The sequence below is a fragment of the Monopterus albus genome, unplaced genomic scaffold (genome assembly GCF_001952655.1).
Source record: "Monopterus albus unplaced genomic scaffold, M_albus_1.0 scaffold26.1, whole genome shotgun sequence".
In the NCBI taxonomy this organism is placed as follows: domain Eukaryota; kingdom Metazoa; phylum Chordata; class Actinopteri; order Synbranchiformes; family Synbranchidae; genus Monopterus; species Monopterus albus.
The window spans coordinates 1,470,578-1,496,840 of NW_018127906.1; the positions used below are offsets into that span (position 1 = coordinate 1,470,578).

The 26,263-nt window shown below is 43.4% G+C and overlaps 1 protein-coding gene and 1 pseudogene across 5 annotated transcripts in view; both read left to right on the plus strand.

Moving 5' to 3' along the window:
• LOC109957361 (far upstream element-binding protein 3-like) overlaps nt 1-2,695 on the plus strand; it is a 25,607-nt gene extending 22,912 nt beyond the window's left edge. For all 5 annotated transcript variants that reach the window (XM_020595188.1, XM_020595189.1, XM_020595190.1 and 2 more), the window contains one exon: nt 1,574-2,695. In XM_020595188.1, the coding sequence (XP_020450844.1) occupies nt 1,574-1,582 (9 nt within the window). In that variant the 3' untranslated portion in view covers nt 1,583-2,695. The remainder of the gene's footprint in view (nt 1-1,573) is intronic.
• Nucleotides 2,696-13,503: 10,808 nt separating this feature from the next.
• Nucleotides 13,504-21,981, plus strand: LOC109957387 (PR domain zinc finger protein 12-like; annotated as a pseudogene).
• The last annotated feature ends 4,282 nt before the right edge of the window (nt 21,982-26,263 follow it).

Sequence of the window (26,263 nt, forward strand, 5' to 3'; positions counted from 1 at the left end):
TCCTGCTGGTTCATTCAAACACTTCCTGAAACAGAATTCTGTTGGTCCAGGGACCATCGGGGGAGTGTAACATAGACAGGGTGTCTGCTGGTCTTGAAAAGCATTGAATTTAGTTCTCAGCCTTAAGTCTGGTGTAGAATGTCTCGGTAGAAGAAGTACTCAAGTCTCTTTACTAAAGAAGAATTAGAAATACAACTGTGTAAAAATACTCTGTTGCAAGTAGAAGTCCTGCAGTCAGATTTTTACTTTTGTAAAAATACAAAAGTATTGGCATCAAAATATGCTTGAAGTACCAAAAGTACAGTAAAAGTACTTTGATGAAAACTGCAAAAACCCTGTGAATGACTCAAACCAAAGATTGATTATAATAAAGGATGACACGTCACCACTTCCTGCCACTATGCAGTAGTGAAGCCAAAATACCACAAATACTGTGGTGGCCATCTTGCTTTTGGGACTGGTTTTGCAACTAGAATCTGTGCAGTACCAACCCGAAGTGGAGCCATGGTGTCGGGCTGCCAATTAAAAGATGTCAGTCGTCCTAAATACACCCCTCTTTATATCATAAATGACTAATAGACACATGTACGAGGAAGATGACCACTTGTACACAAATCAGTCTGATAATACCTGCATATAATGACAGAAATCACAAAAATGTATTTATTACTAACTCCGTTAACATGGAGAGAGAGCAAGGTTTATGACCTATATTGCAACCAGCCACCAGGGGGCAGTTGACCTGCGTGGCTTCACATCATTCATCTTTAGGCACAGTCTGTGGGTGACGCTGATCGATGAATCGTTTTCAACTCAAAATCGTGATTTAACAGAATGAGATTTCCAAACTGAAAAGCCTCCAGTTTAAACTGTCTGTCAATGCTACCGATTGTAGATGGTCGGAGCAGCGTCCCCGCAGGCTTCACGTGAAACCTGCAGACTGAGTAAGGTGGACGAAGACACTGGTAAATAACTGCACAGATTGCTGCTTTCAGAAGAGGAGTGAAACCATGGCAACTGGTTTTGTTGGGCAGACTGAGATAAACACCTTTTATTTTGGAGGACGTTTTTCTTAATGACAACACTAATAAACATGTATTTAAGGTCATAACACTGCCACAGTGGAGAGCAGCGACAACTTGTCTGAAACCGGACTCAAGCCCAGGTCACCTGCATTAAAGTCCTCCACGTTGTCATCCAACACCCAAGTGGCGTGTCCTGCGACGTGGATGCCTAATTATCACCTGGCTTGATCTCTCGCCTGTGTCACAATCACTACTGCCACATGATTGTTAAGCATACCCGTGACCTTATGGCATGTGTTTACTGCTGTACTGTTTGGATTGCGTGTTCTCGTGTCATCGTTTTTGTCTCCTCCTTAATCCTCACTCCTAGCAATAAGAACTGTGGGACATTCTCCAAGATGGTGGACCAGAAATATTTCCCGGTTGGTCAGATATTAAGGAGTGAGGAATGATGAAATAAGAGAATTGAGGTTTATTCTATGGCACAAACAAACGCATAGCTCCTGTCTGCACTTTCTGGCTGATGATGTAATTTCCTGTGTCTTTAGGATCACTAGAGGCTCCCCCCTCGCTGGTGAACACCTCAGACGGTCGTCAACGGCAACCGAATTGGGGTTTCCTAGCAACACTCTTCCTCCGCTTCCTCCTTCCTTTTGTAGAGAAAAACTAGGGATTAACTGAAAATCACGAACTCTCTTCTTTCTGTTTTTAACCTTGCAAAGTTGATATTTTGTCAGGCAGATTTTTTTGGACTAGTCTCTGGTCTCACCACAGCGTAGACCTGGTTTTTCTTTTCATTTTATTTTTATCAAACTTGAATTTAAAGATGTATCAGTGTGGCTTTGAACAAAAGAATCCAGTATAATCTATATTTTGTCTAGTTTTATTTTCCCACAAGAAAACGGTATAAGGCTTAGCAGTCTTGAGTAAGAAAATCAGATTTATTATTATTATTATTATTTTGTTTGATAATGTTTTAAAGCATGCATCAGATTGTGTTGACTTTTTTTTTTAATTTTGACATTTTAATGAGTCAGATGAAAATGTAATGTTTTACTGTCGGAGACAAAACCTTTTTGTACTAAATCTTGGCTCGCTGGGTTTGTTTGTTCTTGATCTAATTTTACACGTTTGGTCGCCATCTTGGAGGTGCAATGACACGTTTATTTTCTTTTTGGTTTGATGATAGTTCTTGTTCCTGTATCTTTATGGTGATTCTTTAGTTTTTACGATATAATGATGAATAAATGACAATTTATATTGCGTTGCCTAAAGCCAGATCTCTCTGTGGTCACACACTTGGTGTCCTCCACAGGATTTAACCTGCAGTCGATACCACATTTCCCCACCTCAGCTTCATTACAGGAAGTGAGAAAAAAAACTATTTTCTGACACAGTGAAACATTATTATTGTTGTAATTTAGTTCTACATTTCTATTTTGCTGATTTGAAGTGTTAGGAGCTGAACAATGAAGTTATTGTTTCTATTAGCGATGAATTAGCTAAATGCACACATTAGCTAAACCATGTCTGTTAGCAAAAAGCTGCATGTTACCTCAGTTGTCTTACCTGAATGGTGGCTAATTGTTTCTGTTAGCTGTATGGTGTTTTTGTGTGTTAACTAAAAGTTAGTAATAAATGGGGTTGCTGAATTGTTTGTGTTAGAAGGGTTTTATTAGCTAAATGTGCAAGTTAACTGAACGATAACGCTTAGTCATATGATGTGTTGTGTTAGCTAAACTGTGTGAGTACTGAAAGCTAGCTTAACAGTTGGCTTTTTTTTTTTTTTTTAACTGAAAATGCGTTTCAAATTTTTGTTAGCTAAATGAATAGGGTGGCAGAATTGTTGTTGTTAGCTAGCTGGGGTGTGTTAGCTGGACATATAGCTGTTAGCTAAACGTGTGCTAACTTCGTATTGTCCTCTTGACAGTGCGTAGACAGTAATTAGTTGACAGAGTAAAACCCTTCATGTCAGCTTTTAGTGAAACCTGTTCTATGTCCTGTCAGGAACCAGTGGCAGAAATGCTCCAAAGAACTTTCACCGGCAGCAACACCGGAATATCAACACTAATCTGTTTTGCTAGTGCTGCAACTGATGATTATTTTTCGTCCAGTTTTAATCTTTTAATTATTTTCCATACTAACTGATCGGTCGTTTTGTTTATAAAATGTCAGATTTGTGAAAAAGTCCATTTCTTCAAATGGTTTGTTTTGTCTGAAATCCCGAACACATTCTGTTTATAATTTGTTTTATTATATCATTTGTGAAGCTGGAATATGTTTTCCATTTTCTAATTTTCTTATATAGATGTATCTTCACTTTTCTTTAGACTAATTGTTAAAATAACTAATCAAATTCTGCATGGTAAAACATTTACATAATCAAATTTTGCAACAAACTTAAAAAAATGTAAAAATGATTAAACAGCTACTGCAATTGAGGTTTAATTTATCTGTATAACAAATAGCGAAACATCATTAAATGTCAACATCCCCAAATTTTCCTTTTCTGCCGACAGGACATGGATAAATGTTTAAACACTGACGAGCTAGTGATTATTAGCAGAAGGGTTTGTGTTCTAGCTCAGCGTGCTGAATGTTTGTTAGCTGTGGGTCATGTATATGTGTTAAACTTGTGTGTTATTAGCTGAACTATGTGTGATGTTAGCTGTATGATGCGTGCATGTTAATGATGGTTTGTGCTTCTTGAATACACAGAAATTTTATAGTGTTTAATATTATATATTGCTGCCATCAGTCAGCAGTGAAGTCATCAGCAACTGTTTTGATAATTGGTTAAATCTGTTTCTGCAATTTTTAAAGAAAATATTTCAAATATGAATATTTATGTTGATTTAGTATTTTATGAAAGTAAATGCAGCATCTTTGGGTTTTGGAGTATTTGTTGGACAAAACAAGGCATTTGTGCTTTGGACATTTTTCACAATTTTCTGACATTATTAACCAAAACAACTAATTAATCAAGAAAATAATGTACATATTTATCTGATAAAAATGGTTATTAGTTGCAGAACTGCCAGTGGGTATTTATATGAACAAGGAAGTATTTTTTTGACTTTGTTGTGAGCCACCAAACACAATTTGTATGTTTGTTAGCTTGATTCATGCACACTGTTGATACTGTTGACCTCTTGCATAAATTCACAGAGGCACTTGCGTGTATTTTCCTAGAAGTGTAATTCCAACCTTGGCTGTGTGTTTGCTGACGTAGCGGGTTATCTGTCTGGCAATACTGTGTGTGTGTGTGTGCTGAGGTCGGATTATGCTGCTCAAACATGCACGTTGTTCTTTGAGACATTTGTGTAGCCTTTTTATACATGTATGAACATGAAAGTATTTGTTGCTTTTCCTTTGAATTCCCATTTCTGAGTCAGACTTTGGATCTGCTAATTAGCTTGTTCAACACATTTATGTTTAGAAGACTTGTTAGTCAAAGATGTTTTTGTATCTTCCTAGAGGTGTGAGTTCAGCCTGAACTGTACAGTATGTTTTAGAGCTATGTTACCTGTCTGGTGTGTGTGTTTGTGCAGTAGCTGAATGTCGTGTGCGTGTTAGCAGAACGTGCGTGTCGGACCACAGAGAGGTTTGTCTTATGTCGAGGGAGATCTGGCTGAATATCAAATCGGTGGTTCTGCTTCTTGTATGTGTGACGAGGATGACGATAATAACGATGACGATAATAATGAGTTCTCCTGTACAGGGGTCTATTTAAATCTCTTTATCCAGTTATGAATATTCAGTTTGTCGATGAGATAATATGGTGTGTGTAAATTTCCACTCTGCCGGGTGCTCCACAGTTAAAAATGTACTTTGTTATCCTGTTAAAAATGATATTGGTTAATTCACATGCTGTGTAACTGATTTGCAAAGAGAAGCTGAGTATGTGTTTTATTCTCAAGACTGCTAGGCTACCTGTCTCTTCTCGTCTGTCTGCCTGAACTTCGCCATGTTAAAATGCTGATGGGATCTGATATTTTTCAGCACGTCTGCACTCAGACCGTGTGATTACAAAAGCGTCGCACGGTGCACGTTGTGGTTGCAGGCGTGTTGAACAGTCCCGCAGCTCGTTAGCGTAGCAGCTCCGAGACGAGGAGAGCTGTAATGAGGGGCTTTAAACCCTGACAATTATTAAACCTGCTGGAATGGACAACTGCCTTGTGTACAGCCCCAGGTCCAGGCTTGGAGTGGAACCTAGTAACCACACTCAGCCTGCCAAGGCCCCGAACCAGAACTCGACACATTGCCCATCCACTACGGTTTCGATCTGTCCCAGCCCCACACCCCTCGTTCTGAAGGGGTGATGGGGAGCCTTTTGGTTTCATGGTTTCATGGTTTCTGTTGTTTTTCTAATGGACAGATGTCCTCAATGTAACCTGCAGATTTTTCTATTAGATTCTATTGACAGATAGAGCTGTGTGTGACCCCGAGCCACGAGGCTGTCCGTGGCTGAGGGAAGAGGAAGGTGGATGGTGGTGATGATGATGATTAACATGAGGGTTAATAAACAGGCTCATTCTTTCTGACTGACTTGTGTTTTTATCTCTGGATACAGAATCTCTTCCTGAACTGAGTCTTTGGTGTGTGACCTGCATTTAACAAAGCTGCTCAGGGCTACAGCCAAACTGCCCAGTCCTGGAAGACACTGCCCTGCAGGTCACGTGCAGCTCACTATTTGCAACATGCCAAAATGCCGCAAATGTCTCTTCAACAACGAGCTTCAGTATTTACCTTGTTCAGGTCACAGCACTAAGACAGAGTCTGAGCTAAAAGAAGTCTACTTCAGTTATCTAGAGTTGCTCCACCTGGTTAACTCAAGTCAGAGTTAATGTTGAGGAAGTCTTGAACCAGATCTCTTTGTGTTAGCGTGGACCAAAAGTAACAATTTGTACAAAATAAGAGCCTTCAGCTCACTGAACATGTTCTGGAGTGATATCACATAAAGAGTGAGTTTCCACTGGTGGAAGAATTATTCAGGTCCCTTAGTAAAAGTACTAATACTGTACCATACAGTATAAATACTCAAGGTCAAAGTGTTTATTTGTCATATGCACAGTTAGGAAACGTGTTTCCCTGTACAATGAAATTCTTACTTTGCCGTCCACATGAATGCCGCAAAATACAAATGAAATATAATGTAGATGAGCAATAACACATCTAAATAGGCAGTAACATCACAAATCTAAGGCACTTTAAAGCAGCAAGTGAAGGAAGTACATAAAAATACAAGAACAAGGAAATGTATCCAAGTACAATCAGTGTGGGTGTCCCTGTTACATTTTACTTTATCATTAAGGGGGAATTCTGCAGCTGTAGATGCCACAGGTGGAGCCAGTTTTACTGCACTGACTTGTAATTAATGGTTGTTATCTCCTGCAATCTAATGACTCTCTCGATGAATGGATAGGTTTGTAAAATAGTTACCCAGAGCCCAAGGTGGCACCTTCACAAAGTGTCCACTAGCTGGACGCAACATGACTTCAGTGTCATAATAGTTGCCAGTTGATTCCCTGAATTGCTCTGCTAGTCGATACTGTTGGGCCGTAAAACTAATGAACAAATGAGCATTTTGCTTTTGAGAAGGAGAGACAATGCAAAAGTAATAATAGATACCAAAACTCCTATTGTTTGAGAAAATGCTGCCGTTATTGTGACTTTGTTCACCTTGTAAATAGAAATTAAACAGCAGAGCATGAAAAAACATGGCGATGTCCCCAGAAGTCTGCGGCCCTGGATGATGCTACTGGCTGTTGTTTTAGTCCATCTGCACCAGGTAGGCTCTTTCCTGCAGGTGTTAATCTTTCTTTGCTGAGGACCGGTTTGTCCTGCAACTTCTTTCTTAAAGGTAAAAACACTGACGGTGTTTATTGATGCAGTTGTATTGTTTTTTTTTTTTTAATTCATTGTTTTCTTTAAACAAACATGTCGGTTCACAATGATTTTAGGAAAAACGTGAAGCCTCAAAGTTCAATCTTGTTTTTTACCTTTTTTAATTGCCTGAACCTTTTTGTCTGGCTAGCACAGCACACGGTGTACAGAGTCCTCCATCCAGTCTGTGACTCTTTTAGGCTTTGACTGTGACTCCAACTCGCCGACTCTGTGGCTCCTGCTCTCTGTTGCTCTAGCTGTGGTTCGTACTCTGAATCTGTAAGGCAGCATGTGTACACACATCTTTCTGTGGTTGTGTGGGCGGATTTTGGTCCCACACCTCCAAAGCTCTGTTCAGGGGTTCAGGTCAGAATCCAGTTTCGGTCACGGTCGGGGGCAGACATTTAGTTGTGATGGTTCAGGCTAGCGACAGGGCCAAGGGGATGCATTATGTCAGTGAGGGTCCTCACAGCTATAGCAAACAAACGTGTTTGTGTGCGGACTGACTCCAGGCCAGTGCGTCCGGTCCACCCTCAGTGCATCTCTCTATCCTGACATGAAGAGTGGGAGTTATCATTTATTCATGTTCCCAGAGCAGAGACAGATGGTCTGATTGAAGGTGTGATGTCATCTGTCATTAAGACATTACTGTAATCACACACATGCATGCACACACCTGCCGACCTCCAGGGACCGATGAAGCAGCCTGAGGCAGGGCCAGAGGAGCCGGCTGGCGGTAGAGGCCCACGGCTCCTCTGCACGGCTCCACCTCGTTTACACTGATGCACGTAACTTTTCCCACCTCAACATTTGAGCTGCTTCAGGACAAAACCCGGTGGAGCTCCAACACATTTTGCCAAAACCTTCCCCATTAGAAACATTCGGCAACCGTTTGCTGAGCCTCATTAATACTAAATGACACAACGTGTGGTCTAATCCAAAGTGTTCTCGTTGGTCACCGGCCATGTTTGAGATTTATCCCTGAGATCCAGCTGAGAGACGCATGGAGAACGAAGTGCGGACTCCCACCCAGTCCAATTAAAAATCTGCCAGAGGAGAGAGCATCAGAGATTTTATTGTGAAAGTATCAGCACATTTACAAACAAGGGTTATACATGGACTGTTGTGAAAAAAGAGGGGTGAGAGAGGTGAGATGGAGATGGAGGGAGGATGGATGGAGATAATGACTGATGGAGAAATCAGACAGGAAACAACCAGACGTGAAGACTGCGCTGTTACCGGCAGAGTGTGTGTGTGTGTGTGTGTGTGTGTGTGTGTGTGTGTGGTCATAAAGTACAGGAAAGGGCTCGGTAAGTACAGATGAACCGTGTGTGTGTGTGTGAGTGTGTGTGTCAGAGCTGATTAAAGATTAAAGTGATGGTGATCTGGATCGTGTCCAAATGTTTCCCCATGAAGCTCAGGGACCAACAGGGGCAATAAACCATCTGAATCGCCCACAGCACGTGGCCAAAAGTATGTGGACAGAGTAAAGGAACCTAAAGAACAGAGCAGTCTCCTCCAGGTTTCCACAGGGCACCAGGGGTCACTGACTGGTCTGATGAGGATGACCATGATGTGAACCAGATGCTGTGGCCTTCCCAGTCACCAGGTCTCAGCCCAGTTGAACAGGAGAGTGACAGCGTCTCCACCACTATCATCTAAACACCACAAGGGTACATCTGCTGGAAGAATGGTGCTCATCCCTCCTGGAGACTCAGAGACCTGGAGAGTCAAGGTGAAGCTGTCCTGGTGGAACGTGGTGGCCAAGATCCTCACTGGGACTCTGTGCTGGGTGATCCTCTCACTCGTCACCCATCTGTAGGCAACAATGTAAACAATGACTCCATGTTCACTGATGTGCTGCTCCTGATGTCAGTCCTCTCCAGATGTGGAACCAGCAGCAGGGGTTTGCTCTGGAGCATCAGTGAGGATCAGTGCTGGTGCTGGGATCGTGGCTCCCAGTCCAGTTCAGCATTAGGTGTGGCTGAGGTCTGTCCCTGTCACCAGACCAGAAGGTAAATATGGGACAGTTCTGCACTATCCCAGGTTGTTTGACTCCAGGGCATGTGCAGCTCCAGTCTAAATGATTTCAGTCTGGTTCAACCTAGAAACCTGAGCTCCCTGCTGTCAAAATAACAAGCAATGGCTGAACAGTTTACTGTTGTTTTCTGTGTGCAGTGGCTGTAAACGGTCTCTGGATCCTAATCAAGTACCAAAAGAAGTTGTTCATAAGGGAGAATGTGCGGAGAACGGATCCTGCCATGTTGCTGCAATGAGCTGTGACGACTTCTGCTTTCACCAGACCCGAGTGGTTAACTGCAGTTAAGCGAGCAACCATAAGAGGGCGCTCAGGCTGATCCGGTAAAAACGCTGCTGTGTTTTAAGGAAATGGTCTGCGTTGGACTGGTCGTGACCAGTCGACATGACCGGCTTCACTCGCGTGACCAGCCTGTGAGTTTCCGGTATGTTTTGTTAGCCATGCTGCTAACATAGCATACTCTACCTTAGCACTGATTGTACCATCAGTGTGTCGGCACTGAGAGATATAAACACTGTTTAACATCCAGTACTAATGAAAACGCACGGCGTCATTGTGGTGCGTTAACTTTAGCCTAAATTCGACTGACTGGGTTGCATCATTTTCCCAGGGCCCCCACTGTGAATGTAGTCCCCATAGAGGGCCGTGTTTCTTCACATGTTTGAAGCTTTGACTATACGTCCTAACATTAATGTGGAGAGGCTGCGTGGCGCTGAATGTTTGTAACCAGGTTAATCCACAGGACGATAAAGGAAGAGCCACTCACCTGGAGAAAGCCAAACATCGTGGGGCACCTGAGCGCGAGGCCCCAGCTGCTCACAGCAGCTGTAGGCTGCATACTTTCATATGTTTTCATGTGTCGCCTTGAGCAGAGGACATAGTTTCAGAGAGCGGACGGGTCTTTCAGTTCAGGGGAAAATCGCTCCTCTGTACACGTGTACCCATGGTCCCCATTCTTCCCATCACCCACCAGTGTGCAACCATTATGGCCCCCAGCCTCCGACCACTAGGCCACAAGCAGAGTGTGATACGGGTCTCCGGTCTCTCAGGGTGAGAATTAATGTCAGGTCCTGACATTAATTAACCTGCCCATTAGATTCAACATCAGTTAGTGCAGCTGACAGACTGAGGGTTTGGTTGAACCGCTGTGTGGAATCACTGACGTTCACCTGGTGCGTCACCGCTGCACAAAACCCCCGAGAACCGGCCCGAGGTTATCAACATAAAACCTACAAATACAAAGGCCAAGAGTGAAGAAAATGCATTTGGTTTGTTTGGAACCTCGTTCTGTTTCTCAGTGTGAGGAACCCGCCACGCCCGGTGAAACCAATGAGGTTCAATCATTTATTTTTGTATATTTGTAAAACAATGAATCAGGCCAAGTCATGTCATCTGCGCAGCCCAACGCCACGCATCACAAAGGCGCCTCCGGGGCTGATATGAAAACCAGTGTGATGAGGTCACATAAAATGACAAGTTTCCATCACCATCACGGCCTTAAATGTAACGCGCGCGCTGAATCTTTTCGTGTCGAGTTTACGCGATAAATGCTGCAAACATCCGTGTGATGTATCAACCCACACCCGTGTGATAAAGGAGGCCCTTCTCGGAGCCGCAGCAGGTGAGAGTGCACCCCACTGTTCACCCCCCAGACATCATGGAGCTTTAACGAGCCGCTGATGAGGAGGAGGATTATGATGAAGAGAACGGCGACAAGCTGTTGAAAATAAAGACCCTGAATAAGAAGAAGAAGAAGTGGGAGCGTTTGATTTTGATTCTCGAGCAGCTGACACTCTGCTGATGATTATTAAAGGGCTTTTAAAGGGGATTATTAGCGGCACACATGCTGCGTCTGTGCGGCCCGCATGAATACTAATGAGGCCGCCGCGCCGCGCTTAATCATGTTAGCTGAACAATGTTAGTCGCCATTTGGGCCCGTTCCCACCACCTCCTCCTCTCTGCTCCTTTCACCTCCTCTCGTTCTGCGGACTCTCTCTCCTCTTTTCTCTCCTTCATCGTCCTCTCCTCTGCTCCCGTTGTCCTCTTGTCTTTACGCGTGCCAGTCACCTGCCGCTCCCTCCGCCTCCTGACTTCCCGCCGTCTTTTCGGGACTAAGTGGTTTCTTATTGGCTGTATAGAGCGAATATAAAGGCGCAGAGGACACCGGGACACACTCACTGAGAGCTTTTTGTTGGAAAAAGCTCATTAAAGCGTGTCCTCCTTCAATAAAGACGCGGCTCTCCATTAATAAACTCCCGCTCGGCCCGCGTGCAGCCAAACTCTCCAAAAGAAAGAAAGAGACAGAAAAAACCAAATCCTGCGTTCACTGAGTCAAATCAATTGAAAAACATTTGCAAATCTGCCATTATTCCCGGATTTTCTCTTTTTTCTCCCTCGTCTGCCTCACGGGACAAAAGCGCGCAGCCTCCGTGTTTGGCACGGAGCCGTTACGCGCGGAGCTCCGGGGATCCCGTTGGAGGAGAGGCCGGGGTGAAGCCGCTGGAGAAGAGCTGGGAGCCGCCTGGAGGACTCAGCCAGCCGCCTGAAGCTCCTGAAGCCGAGGGAGGTGCAGTGGAAGTCGGCGACTGGTTTTCCTGAGCGGCGGTGGAAAAATCATGACGTTTAAATTAAAAATCCTACAGTGCTTCTCACATTTCCTTTTTGAAATTAAGTATTGACCTATAATTAATTTTAATTATAAAATAACATCAGAAAGAAAAATATAAAATGTCCTGGAAAAGACACACACACCACATCCAGATAAAACACGTCAGTCCAGCTGCGTGTGCAGATGTTTACAGGGGCACAGAGACGGTTGTGCAGCGGCTTCAGCCCAGAGACAGTTTGTCACATTGCAACGTTTAAAACCACTTTAACATGTCAAACATGAAGCATCTTCATGCTGCTTCCGTTAAAGTGCAGCTCAGACACATCGCTCACGGTGACGGTTTGCAAACTCCACAGTGGTGGATTTCTATATTTTATCTTGTGATCACAACATTTAAAAATTTGAGGATTTTTTCCATTAAATAAAATTAATTTTAACATTTCAAAGGCAAAGACAACGAAGTGTGTGTGTGTGTGTGTGTGTGTGTGTGTGTGTGTGTGTGTGTGTACACAATAAATGTTTTAAAGCTCATAAATACAGCTCAGATTGAACGAGAATTACAATCGAGGAGGAGGATGAGGGATGAAGAAAGCAGCTCTTATCTCGATAATCTGTTTTCCTGCCCCCCAACACACACACGCACATTCCGCTGTTAAATCTCGACTTTTAACGTTCTTTAAATATTGTGCAACATCAGAGAAGCGAAGTAACCAAGATCCTTCCCGAACCAGAACCCGGAGAGTCCGAGCTGTTCCAGGTCAGCCTGGAGGTGCTGGGGTCACGGCCCTGTGCGAACCAGTTCACGTCTTCCACGCACAACTGGGAGGAACCGGTTGTTGTCATGGGAATTTTGTGGTGAAACTGTGCGTTAACAGCCGCTGTTTGTTCAGATTTAATTCATGAATCAATAGAAGCGACGTTTCCTCCATTTGTGATGTTTCAGGTCTGAGGCAGAAACCTGAGACCGGGGACACGTCAAACCTGAACCTGGGTCTGAACCCTGCTGCAGTGATCGGGACAGGAAACGGCCTGTGATGCCGTTCGTTGCTGCTGCTGTGAGAGACCCAGCGTGCTTCATGATGGGCTCCTGAGCCGGGACCAGCAGGGCCAGATTAGCCTCCTGTTGTTTGGCCCTGCGGCTTCATTAGGGCTGACATGATTGTCTGATTGGCATTAATTGGCAACACGTTTGGTAATTGAATATTATATACTTGCCGCTTTCTCCCACAGTGACGTCAGCAGCTGTGGGTCAAAGTGGTCTGTGCTCGTGTCCCCCTGCTGCATGGGGCAGTGCTGACGTTTTACCCCTGATTGGCCGAGCAACCCCAACATCAGCTGGGCTTCTCTGTCTGAGGGGAGTTGGACCAAACACAACCTGACAAGTGGCCAGCAAATAAAAAGTGACTGGTGTCAGGTGTCTCATGTTTTAGGGCCTCTGCACAGCCGGTGGCGGCCATGTTTCCTCCTTGTGCATTTTGTCTCTTTGTAGCCGAATTGTTTTGTATCTATTTGTTTTGAGCCCGTGGTTATCACGCCTGTCTTTGTTGTGGCTTGTGTCAGTGTAGCAGTTTTGTGTCTTCTTCGGGTCTACTTTGTGCAGCAGAGGCCCTTGCAGAGGGGCCCCTGGCCTTGTGCCCAGTAGGTCTGTTCATCCGTCCCACTATAGCTGATATTTCACATCGGTGTGAATTTCTAACTAGTAACAATTAATCCGGGATGTAATGTGGCTCTGAGGCTCCAGGGGCCCCTGGGGGCCTTGTGTGCTTTGTCCCGCCGATGATCCGGCCCTGAGGACCAGGTCTGTGCTGGTCTCAGGTCTGTTCTTTTGGTGTTTCCCATCAGGTTTAGGGCCCCAGCAGCAGTGGTGGAGGGGACACGCGCACGCGCCTCCCTCTCCTTATAGAGGTGGAGGCTGCGGCTCAGCAGGCACAGCGTTAGAGCCGGGCTCTGCTCTGCGCGCTTTGTTTCAGCTCGTCACAACTTCTGTCACGTCACGTCTGTTTTAACTTCTGTTCCTTGAACAGTTTCACGGAGAAGAAACGATCTGCAGCGACTTAAGACTCGTCTATTGCCTTTAACTTTGTTTTGAAATCTTATTTAACAGAAAAAAGACAAGTGAGCTCTTATTGCAGCGACCCTTGTCTGGATTTGTGGAGGCTCTTTTCTCCTCCAGCTCCCTGCGCCCCGCCATGGGCTCCGTGCTGCCCGGCTCCTCGCTGGGCCTGAAGCCGGGCTTCAAGCCGCAGTCGCTCTCCCCGGCAGACATCATCACCTCAGACATCCTGCACAGCTTCCTGTACGGCCGCTGGAGGCACGTGCTGGGCGAGCAGCACCACCTGCACCCGCACCAGCATCACCTGCAGCACGAGGATCGCACCACCCCGAGCGCCAGCCCCAAGACCGCGTTCACCGCCGAGGTGCTGGCGCAGTCCTTCTCCGGAGGTCAGTGATACACCTCAGTTAACCTCAGTGAAGGGTTAGGTGTTGGGTTGATAGTTAGTACAGACACAATATTTGTATAAACGTTGGATCAATAAGTCAAATCATCTATACGGCTTATTCCTGAATGGGGTCGCGGGGTCAAATCGTATCGTATCAATAACTTTATCAGTGAAGCTCAGACTGCAGCGCACGAGAAACGCTAAAATCACAGGGTATGTCCGTTTCCAGCCGTGTCTTCCGGGTGGCCCAGTGTTGGTTTTAGCTCCTGGTTTGTTGCTGTCAAACTACACACCGATATTTAATTGTCTTCACGTTGACGGACAAACATTTTCCATCAGTAGTTTAATGAATGCAGACGGTGATGTGAGGCCCAGAGACCGGCTGGACCTTTTCAATGCCGAGAGAAAATGACAAACACACAAACGTTCTTTCATGTTGAAGACGGTTTGATTCTGGTTTATTCACAAATTGAGTGATTTGATACGAATTTGTTTGGAGAAAAAACTATTTGGATACAAAAGTGGATTAAAGCTCATTTGTAAAAACACTAATTGAGGGGCCTTTAATTCCTCAATTAAACCCCTTAAATTGTCACTGACTGTAGGATCTGGATGAACGGGTTTTAAAACAGCGCGGCCAGTCTTTGGATAGTTTCTTAAAAAGGTGTCAAACGCGTCTAGGTGAGTTTAATCATTAATTACCTCATCAATAACGGATCACAGCGCCGTTAACCGGAGACATGCATCTGAAACTCTCCCAAATCAGTATCAGAATGAATAAATCAGACACCTGTTGGTCGTTAATTCCTTCCTAAAATATCTGAACATGTTGCTGTTTACTCCGTGTGCGTCTGAAACGCACGTCTCAGCCGAGAAAAGCGGCGGTTCCTGTTTTTAAAATTGGTTTTTATAAACGCTTCCATATGAAATTCGTTTCGGGTTTCGGTGGAATTCGTTGGGGATAATTTCGGAGAAGCCGTAAACTGTGTTAAAGTCGTCTCGTTTCATTTCTACTGGATTATTTAGGATTTATTTGCCCTGCGGGAATTTAAATCCGTTTTCGCCGTCGTGCGTGTGAACGGAGTCCGTGGCACTTCTCAACCAGCTTAACGTTTCCCCTGGTGGCATTTATGAGTTTCTCCTTTTCTTCTTTGGAGTTTTAAACGGGGTTAATCTTTATCTCCGTCTCAATCTCTCCTTCTCCGTGTCACAGTGAGTTTCACGCTTCTGCCCGAGCGTGAAACTCACTGTGACACAAACGAGGAGACGCTTCTTCTCACTTTAATTTGGATTTCATTTAATTCTACGTGTTGATTTTATCCTGTTCCCACTTTATAATGTGCGTATAAAATATGTCGGTGTAAACCGTCTGGTTTCATGAACCGAGTGCGCGTGTTGTGGCCGCGCAGCGGGAACCTGCGGAGACGCACTGCGGACACCGACGGAGAAAAAGAGCGTTTAGCCTCCTTTATTCTTTTTGCCAAAGTTTTTTTTTTTTAAAGCTCGGTTTCATGCAGCTCTTAGCTTTTCGGCGTCACGAACAATAAAATGTGAACCAGAGAAATCAGTCTGTCACTGGTTCTTTGCTTTGCTGTGGTTTAAAAAGTGAAACGATCTGTGTTTGTGTTCAGAGGTGCAGAAGCTGTCGAGTCTGGTCTTACCCAGCGAGGTGATCATCGCCCAGAGCTCGGTGCCAGGTAAACTGTCACAGGTCACTTATTCTCATCACTGGCTGATAAACGGCCCCATGGAGCGTAGCATTCCTCCTCTGGTTTAACAACTGCTAGTTTATTTTTTATACAGACCCTAAACTGAACATTTAGATGAGCTGGTACCTTGTGTCACTGTTTGTGATTTGCGCTTCCTCTTTGCTTTCTCTGCTGTTCGGACCAAAGTGACATTGAGGATGAAATAAATGAAAATCACTCTGATAACTGTTAAAGTGAACCCTGGCCTGAATGCATTGTGGGTCTGAGGCAGATCCTCAGTCCGGTTCCTCTGGCGCTGACCGCAGTGCGTTTGCTGTCCGTGTTGCAGGAGAAGGCCTGGGTATATTCTCTAAAACGTGGATTAAAGCGGGAACAGAGATGGGACCGTTCACCGGACGCCTCATCTCACCTGAACACATCGACCTGTACAAGAACAACAACCTCATGTGGGAGGTAAACTCGGTTTGATATACCTGGACCTTCATGTTAACTGGCTTCACATTTATATTAGGCCTGTGTGACAGCTGGCAGATGTGCGAGACAAATTAACTACCTGGTTAATAAATTAACTACCTGTAGTTCTGAGCTAAACGTAGGTTCACTCTCCACTGGCCACAGGCCAGTGGCTGGCTTGCTGACTGAATTCTAGCAAGGCTGACTTCCTGACTGCCTAACAAGCTGATTCATTGCCGTCCCACTGCCCAACCCAGGGGTTTTCAACCAGTGGTCTGTGGCCCCCTGGTGGTCTGTGGAGGCATTGCATGTGGTCCATGATCATCCATTCAATGTCGTTTCCTTATCGGAATCGCAGTTTATTGTATTTTATGAAAAACATTTTCATGTATTAATTATAGCTGTTGTCACAGTGAATAATCCAATTAATGTAAATATATACAATTTAGAAAAGCCAAGGTGACTTCCAAGATTAGTGTCCATCCAGTCTATCACCACACAACAGTGGTCCTCAGGTTGCTCATTAGTCAGAATGGTGGTCCCTGGGTCAAAGTCAGTTGAAAACCCCTGAGCTAACTGATTAACTGACTGATATGGTTCTAGCTACAGCAAGAAATTAGCCAAAGATATGAAGCTACTTGACTGCTGGCAGCTACCTTGCTATGAACAGACCAACCAACTTGCAGACTAATATTTTGCTAGCTGATTTTTGGCAAGCAAGCTAACCAACCAGCTAACAAAGTGACTGTCTCACCAGCTAGTTAGCCAAATGACTAACTGCATGTCTCGTTCACTATCTCTAATTAGCTACTGTGTGTAACTAGCCTAATAGCTGTAACAAACAAACTAGCTCACTCTTCACTAATGAAATAGCTTGATAAATAAATGACCAAATAACTTGAAGTAACACGTAGTCAAGATGTGTTAGTGCTGTTCTCAAACTTTTAGAGATGACTAACCAGCTGATAAAAAGACAAATGTAAACATCAAAACATTTTAAGACTAATACAGGTCACTTTACGCCAAAATCAGACACAAAAACAGTTTCTTCCCCTGAGCCGTCGCTCTGATTAACATTTAACCCACGGCTGTACAACAGAATGACAATCCTTAATGCATTACCTTGGAAATGTACCTTTGTATATATGGATCTGGAAAATCCATCTAAATTGGGTATACACATTTTATATTCATAAGTACTTTATTTTTATTTTCCTAATGCACATTCCTTTTTCTAGTTTGCACCTTTTTCTTTTCTTGTTCTGTCAGTCTGATCATTGTGGACTCATTGCCTTACACAAGAACATTGTACATGTATAACCTGAGAGCCCCTGTACCGGAGTCAGATTCCTCGTGTGTCCAACATCTGGCCAATAAAGATGATTGTAATAAAATGACAGAAAAACAGTAAAATATTTCTTTAAAAAACTAGTCAATGATTTATTAGTTCTATCTAATGTAGGTAACTTGCCAACTACCCGTTGCACTGCTAAAGCAATCGTGTTAATTGACCAATGCATGAACTAACTATAGCTAAATAAAAACAAAATAAATATTAACCAACCTCATGTACTGACTACTACTGACAATAGCCTGTCCTAACTAGCTAGAAAGCTGTGTTTGGATGGTTTCTGGTTAAAAATGGCTCCCTCATACTTGAGCTAAGTGACAGATTTTTTACACAATAATGAAGACAATACCCAAGACAGCTGTGAAGAAATACATCTGGATATGATCTGATTTGTTCTCCTGTTTCGGCTCGCTCCTCCTCAGGTGTTTAATGAGGACGGGACAGTTAGGTATTTCATCGATGCCAGTCAGGAGGACCAGAGGAGCTGGATGACCTACATTAAATGTGCAAGGAACGAGCAGGAGCAGAACCTGGAGGTGGTTCAGATTGGCAGCAGCATCTTCTACAAGGCTGTGGAGGTCAGTGAATGCATCGCTGCAGTACGCCGCCTTAGGGTTTACCTTGTCAGTCAAATGTCATCCAATCAGGAGAAGGCAAAGGTGGGACTTAAACACTCAGGAAGTTTCTGAACTCTAAGGGGCAATGTGCCTAAAGTGTCAGTTGTCCAAACAGAACCAGAACAGACGGATCCACATCTCCTGCTTTTACAAATGACAAAGTTCCAATTTGTCTTTCTTGTTGTAACTGTAGCCAGTTACTCGGTGCACATTACTTACAGAACAAGTACAGTATTGAGTCCAGCCCTGACAAAGGCCACATTCTGAACCACAATGGTCCAGCAATTAAGTTGCTCTTTCCTCTGCAAGTGTTGCTGGATTTTCACCACCTTAACCTTGGCCGTGGGTGAAGTTGAGCCAAAAACCCTGCTCTAAGCTGTGAGAAGCAACAGATGTCTGGTACAACACAGACAGAACAGGCAGCATTCACACCAGGTTATAGGGAATAAAAAGAGCATATCAGAGGGAAAAAATTTCAGCATTTCAGGTTTGTCTCCAGCAGAAACATAACGGCATCGGCTCCACTTCATCTTCCGCTGACTTCACTGTCCCAATCAGGAAGAACTCATTTATTTTTTAAACTGTTTACTTTGTATTTATGTTACTGTGTTTTAAAAAAATGCATCTAATGTCCCTATTTTCTCATTTATTTATAAAGCACTGAACTGCACGAACCTGTGGGAAAGTGCTATTTAGATAAAGCTTGGTTGATTGAACCAGTGTTGTGTGGATATAAAGTGGGTAGGTTCAGTTATGACTGGGGTCTGTGTCGCCCTCTGCTGGCACAAAAATGACTTGATCAGTTTTATAAGGAGCAGCTTTGTCCCATTCACTGACAAAGTGTTGATTGAGCTTAATGTGGTTCTGACTGATGGACAGGACACACTTTCTGGTCTTTGTTCTCCACAGAGTTTTATGCTTTATGATCAAGGTTTATACTTGTTTCTCAGACGATCCCTCCAGACCAGGAACTGTTGGTCTGGTACGGAAACTCCCACAACACCTTCCTGGGAATCCCTGGAATTCCTGGAGGAGATGATGAACAAAACAAGAAAAGCAAGACCGGTAAAGATGATTAATTATTGATCTGTGAATTCATCCAAATCTGGAAAATATCAGCTGTGTAATGATGATGATCATAACTTTAACTATTTGGGGAAACATTTTTCTCTATCAGAGAGGGAAGTAACACAGTATTATTTTGAGGTATCTGTACTATTTCCATGTTCTATTTGGACTTCACTCCCTGTCAGAGACAAACCGTGTACTTTTTACTACACTACATGTACCTGATAACTTCAGGTCCAGAATCAGATGAATCAAACCAAACCCAGTAGAACCATCAGACTCTATTGATCCCAGTGGGAAATCCACCAGCTACCCAGCAGGATGGAAAGTACTTCACAGTATAAGTATATAAGGTAGTTACCATCAGCTCCACCTTTACCAGCTGCAGCATTAAAGTGATGGACATAGTAATTAGTCACTATGATCCAGTATCAGAGACATTACTGGGACACGGGCTGTTCTGCAGGACCAGTACCGATACTGATGGTACTGACGGTATATGGATGCTGATACTTTTGTGCTTAAGGCACATGTTGAATGTAGGACTTTCCTTTTAGTATTTTTATGCTGAAAAATTTGATGACAACAGGAAAAATAACCAGATTTGACTCTAAACTGGACTTCAGTCTGACACGGTAATGTCATTACCTGGAGATGCAGACTGACTGTTTCATCCTCTGGGGTTTTGTCTGTTTCCTGCTTAGACATGTTGAAGAATGACTCTGTACATGAAGTACAGTAGCTTCTATCCTGATAGGGATCAAGTCCAGCTTTTGTTTTAAGAGGCTGAAATGTTTCAACCCTCCTCCTGACAGATGAGTTCCACAGCTGCGAAGGCTCCTCTTCTTCCTCCTCCTCCTCATCCTCCTCCTCCTCCTCCTCCTCCTCTAGTCTGGGCCGCATGCGTTGCGTCATCTGCCCCCGTGGCTTCAACTCCCGCAGCAACCTGCGCTCCCACATGCGCATCCACACTCTTTTTGTCGCCCCCCTCCCCCCCCCGCCGCTTCAGCCAGTCGTCCACGCTGAGGAACCACGTCCGGCTGCACACCGGCGAGCGCCCATACAAGTGCCACGTCTGCCAGTCAGCGTACTCGCAGCTGGCAGGCCTCAGGGCACACCAGAAGAGCGCCAGGCACCGGCCCACCGGAGAACCCGGGGCGCAGGGGGGAGGCGTGGTGGTGATGGGAGCTGGGGGAGGAGGTGTGCACCCATCTCACTCACCCCCCCCTCCTCACCCACCACAGCTGACTGCGGTGCCTCACCCAGCATCACTGGTTCATCATATACCGACCATGGTGCTGTGATGGGGCAGGATGCAGACACATAGATGCATCTTCTATCTAGAAAACACTCACCCGCCACTTTATTAGGTACAACTGTACAGGTGTGAAGGTGGCGTTGCACTGGACCACATCATATTCAGAAGTGTTCCTAATGTTCTGAACCCCCTCATGGAGAGGACAAAAATACAGACGCCTCTGAATATCATGTAGTCCAGGACAACAACACCTGTAACTACAACCTCAATAACAAACACAGGATTTAATTTCACCAGAAACTGAAACCTTCTGGACTTCACACACACACAGATGTTAAGGTGGAAGTGTTGCACTGAAGTGCATACAACTGTACAGGGGTACCTAATAAAGTGGCTTGGCCAAGACGGACCTGCTCCCAGACATGTGGGAACATGTTAGATTGTAGCCAGCTGGATCGGGCCAACTGTGGTCAAGTGTCGGCATGTTCAGCTCTGTGCTGGTAGCCTGCTTCCAGACCAGGTTTCTAACCAGTCCAGTGTAGAGCTCACCGATTGGGTGTTTTGAAAAAAGTTAAATTGCAGCTTGCAGTTGGGATTAAGATGGTAGACATCAAAAATGTTGCCACAAAAAAGGCAACCAACATAAATGAAAACAGTTTACAGATGCTCTTAAGTCAGGAATTTTGACTCGGGCCATTGTATTTAGGTGGTACTGGTTCATTGTTAATCCTCATGGGAGTAGAGCCAGGCTTGTTGACCTTTAAACAAACAGTTGATCTTTAGTTGGTTGATTTTTTTCCTGAACAAAACAAGGAGAACGGCGGCAGTGAGTTCACTTGTATTCTGTTTCATCCTACTCAAATAGAATCATACAGGAGATGTTCCCAAACACTCAACTGCTGCCATATTTAGGTTTGGCTACCTGGGTAATAATTAGCATAGACAGTTTGACAAGAAATGACACCATCTTGACGCAAACTGAGACACTTTTGGTCAAAAATAAAGTGAACGTCTGCCTGACAGACGACCTCATACATGAAGCCAATGTGGAAGTGCCCAAACCTGCAGTTCCTTGAATGGCCATTTGAACCTGGCTCCAAGAGGAAGTCGGTCCCCATAGGTATGGCGACGGCCAGACTTGAGCTTCAAAACTGCTCTTCAGAAAACCAGTGGGTGATGTCACGGTGGGTTTGTCCAGTTTTTATGTACAGCCAGTGATTACAAACACATATTTGTACTTCTATCTTTGTGAAGACACCCATTGACATAATGCTATCCCTAGCCCATTACCCTAACCTTATGTTAGGAACACTCTGGTAGGGAGGAGAGCGAGTAAAAAATGATGGACCCAGGTAGCTGACTTTGGTGCAAGAAGTGCTCTATTTATTTACAGTGATGGTAAATATGTGTACAACCAGGTGAAGGAATACGGAGCAGAACTGGGTGTCAAGCGGCAGTCATGGAAAACATACAGTCAGTAATGAGATGATAAGGAGGAGGCCGGGCTGCGGACGCTAGGATTCACTCCTGGACTGGTCGTGGTGGTTGGTTGCTGAGGGTCAGAGAAACAGTTAATGGGAGACTGTGCATCGACCTGTGTGGTGGAGTGATGTGGAGTTGAGGAGGTCCGTGGTCCGGAAAAGCGATAGCGGCTGGGGAGACGAGACACGGGGCACAAGGCAGGAACGGAGCTGGGATGAAGAGCGTGAGCAAATACATAAAGTAGACAAACTAAATGATCGGCATAGAAACGGGCTAGAGTAAAGAAAGAACTGGCAGGGGAGTGGACGATGAGCACGGTATAAATAGGAAGAAACTAATCAGGTGCAGCTGGTGGTGATTCAGGGGACGTGAAGCAGGTGTGTCACAATAAAGAAATCAGGGGTAAGGGAGCTAAAATAAAAGGAGAGAAGTGAGAGAGGCAGGTGCAGCCGGGCAAACCTGACACCTTAACTATCAGAACTAAGTGCCTAACCGTAACCTAATTCTAACCTAAACCCTAAAGCAAAGTCTTAATCCTCAAAAAGGTGTTTCAGAAAGTGAGGACCAGACAAAATACCCTCACTTTCCAAAATGTTCTCTCTGTAACAAAAAGTCTCTTGTGGTCCTCACTATGTAGTAAGTACAAGAACACACACACACAGGTTCTTTATTAAAATCTCATCAGGATGTGGAGACACCAAACCCTGTTCATATGCATTTGCATGATGAGACGGCGTTGGCCTGTGACTCCAGCTGTTCATGTCGGTATAATCATGTATCTTAGAGATGATGTCGTGCTTTGGTTTGCATGCTAATGGTTTTCTGCTTGTAATGTGTGTTGACAGCTAGGAGGCGCTACAGTTTGAGCACTGAGGCTCCTTCTGAGGAATCTGCTGAGTTTCTGACAGATAGTGCTGATCCACTTAAATATTTATCTGCTTGCTCCCATGCTAATGGGTTAGCACACATGGCTGAGTCATAGCAGGTTCCAAGATGAAGGAAAATTAGGAGGCTCTGTCTGGAGACTGAAAGACAAGCGGGTTGTGACCCTAATCTCGAGTACCTACAGGTTGCCCTAACTTCTAGGAGGCGTGTCTGGTAGGCGTGACTTATAGGGGTCTTGTAGTTGTAAGGTTTAGCAAACATGACATTGTGCAGCTACACATTCTGCCCTTGTCTTGCAGTCTGCAGAGGGGTACTACTGAACAAATTTAGTTTCCCTATTATATAATCACAAAGTCACCCGACATTAATTTTGTCGTGTGTCTGATGTTCCGTGGACATCCATGCGCAGGTTAAAATTCAGAATTCATGAACCATCCATATTGAACATTTTCTGAAGACTGAATTAATTTACAAACAGAACTGTTCACCACATCCGTGTCTATTTTGGAGTAGTACTTCTCTGACAATATAAATCCTCATAAGTAAAAATGGCCATAATTCCAAGGTTGTAGTCACAGCCCAGTTAGATTTTATGTTTGTAGCAGTTCATTACCAAGTGAAACCAGATCCAAACAAAAACTGTATAGAGCTCCTATAAAATTAGCTACTGTAATACTGGATTTTATTTTGGCTGTGCATGTGCAGCTGTTCTACTGTCATTTGGTGGACATGTTTGTAGACCTTTTCACCTATTCGCTGTATCTTATACTCTGAAGTACAGGTCAGAGGCTGATATGAAGGGTTGTCTGCTGCTCATAATTACAGTTTAATGACACCAATATGGCATTATTGTAATAGCATATGTTAAGTACACAATATGGAGTAAAAGGTGTGGCCATGTTGGTTTTTAAAATGGCAAAATCAACAATCATATCAATCACAGTTGGCATATTTACTTTTAGCAGTAGAGAAAATCCCCATAAATGAAGTTTGAGTTCAACTGTGGTATCACAAGCTAGCTAGCTTGAAAAGCTATTATGACTGATTATCCCTGTGAGTAGTCACCATGCTTCTAGCACCATGAGGAAGTGGAAAAAACCTAAAAAAAACTAACAAACCAAACCTTGGCCACAACCAGGACTTAACATTAGCTTACATCAGGTTGATTACACCTTCCAAAGATTTCCTTGTTTATAATTTGAAAGTGTTTGTTATTTATTGTAACTCATTACTAGAGATTCCAGCAGTCTTAATCAGTAAACATTAACAAAAACAAGACGAGCGTTAGCTGCATTTCTTCAAAGGACATCTTAACACCACACAAGCAAACAAGTGGTTTCCTACTATACAAGAGTGAAGTAATGTGAGGGTGAAAGTGTCATACTTGTTTATTACAGCAGTACATCTATTAAATTTCAGTATTTAATGACCTTTAAAAATACACTTTACCATAATTGTTGTACTTTTAAGTGCCAAGCTAGTTATAATAGAACTTTCAAAAAAATTCAAATGTCTTTAATTGTATGTTAGCTTGACTGACAGTAAAAGTAAAATATATATATATATATACAAATACAGTATCACAGTACTGAAGACTCATCCAAAAAAGTTTTTTTTTAAATTTTGTGCGCTCATGATTAAAAAAGAAAAATATCTTTTGTGACTTTGCTCACTGTTAGCTACATGCCATTGTGTTAACAAAAGTGACAAATTTGTGGTGTTTTCATCACCTCAACTTTAGTAAATCTACTGAAAACTCACCAGATTCCTTTAAAGAACCTCATCATTTATTAAAATAGGCAGAGCCTGAAATTTGAAATATCATTATCTTTAATATTTTTATTGCTTCATGTTTGTTGTGATTAAAATATGGGTTGATGCCCAAATTAGGTCTCAGGCAGGTTAAGTTGACACCTATTTGAAAATGTATCTGAATTTTTAATATTTGTAAATGTTTCTACATGAGTTCTGTATAAATATGTTGTTAAATAATCAAAGAATAGAAAAGAAAAATGCATGAGTCTGTTCAGCTAATGGCTCTTTTCTCTTCATGTGATGTAAATAATTTCCAAACTGTCATAGAAAACATTGCAAACATGAGACGTGCTTTAAACCCAGATTATAATTCAACAGTCACTTTATCTGTGTATATGTGTATGTATAAGGTCATATATGACATGTATTGGTATATGAAGTATGTTATGTTGACTTCTATAAAGGATGTTATATGTGAGCCTACAGTACATTCTCCTAATAAAGTATTACTTTAACATTACCTGCGCCCATGTTTGTCAGTCATACAGTACACACAGCTCAGAGTTCAGGTAGTATCACAGGAACCAGTGATGGGAAGAAAAGCATAAGTACATTTACTCTAGTACTGCCTTACAGGCAATTGAAGTGTTTGTACTTATCTTAAAGATTTTAGTTTATGTTAGAAATAACCCAATTCTTTTATTGGAAGCGCGAGAAGTGAAAACAGGAGAGGACTGTTTAAAATCAACAGGAAGTTTACTCAAAGCCTGGGCACAGGTGAAGTCCATACAGCGCTGGGATCAGAGAGACAGAGCTCATGCAGGAGATCTGTTCTCTGAACCCTGAGTTACATGTTTTCATTGCATTTATCTTCTTGGGCTAGGTCTGCCCTGGACAGAGGTACAACATTCAGCACTTCGTAATCCTATTGGCCATTTGGTGTAAGCAGGAGCTCACACCTCCTTGTTGGAATGTGGTAAAATCCAGGTATGTGTGTGTGTGTGTTTCTCAGGTGGCAGCTTGATCTTGATCAATGAACACTGAACACTGAGTGGTCTGGGCTGCAGGCCCCCCTGTGTGTGTGGTGCTAATAAGTATGCTAAACTGGCCAGGTGGTTGTCTCAGGTTGTGGGCCCCCTGTCTTTGCAGGACACTCCATGACAAAGCAGAACTTGGAATATGCTAAGTGGGTCTAGGTGAAGGTGCAAAACAGGCCAACAGGTCTTTGTTAAAATAATAGGCCGTCTGGTTACTTGACGGTACAGACATCCTGTCTCTACAGAATTTACAGCATGCAGTTCCAAAGTTTCACTTCGTACAATGCATCAGTCATCAATACAGTTTTAATATGTACTGTATAAACAAGGAAAATAAAGGTATGAAAGGTAACTAAAGCTTATACAGTAACTAGAGCCTATAAGAATCAAATCTTACATTTACTTGTACGCTACTACATTTCATTCGGCTACATTTATCTGAGAGCTGTAGTTATTTGTTATGTTAGGTTATTTTTTAGTTAGATAGATATTCAGAGATTTGTTGTCTAGGACTGTTAGTGCAGCCAGGATGTCTCCTCAGGCTGTTAAATGCAAGGTTAGTTAAAAGCAGAGAAAGGCGGCAGTCAGGGACGAATGTTATTATGACGGTAAAAGTAACCATAATATTTGTCTTAATGTGTAATGTTATG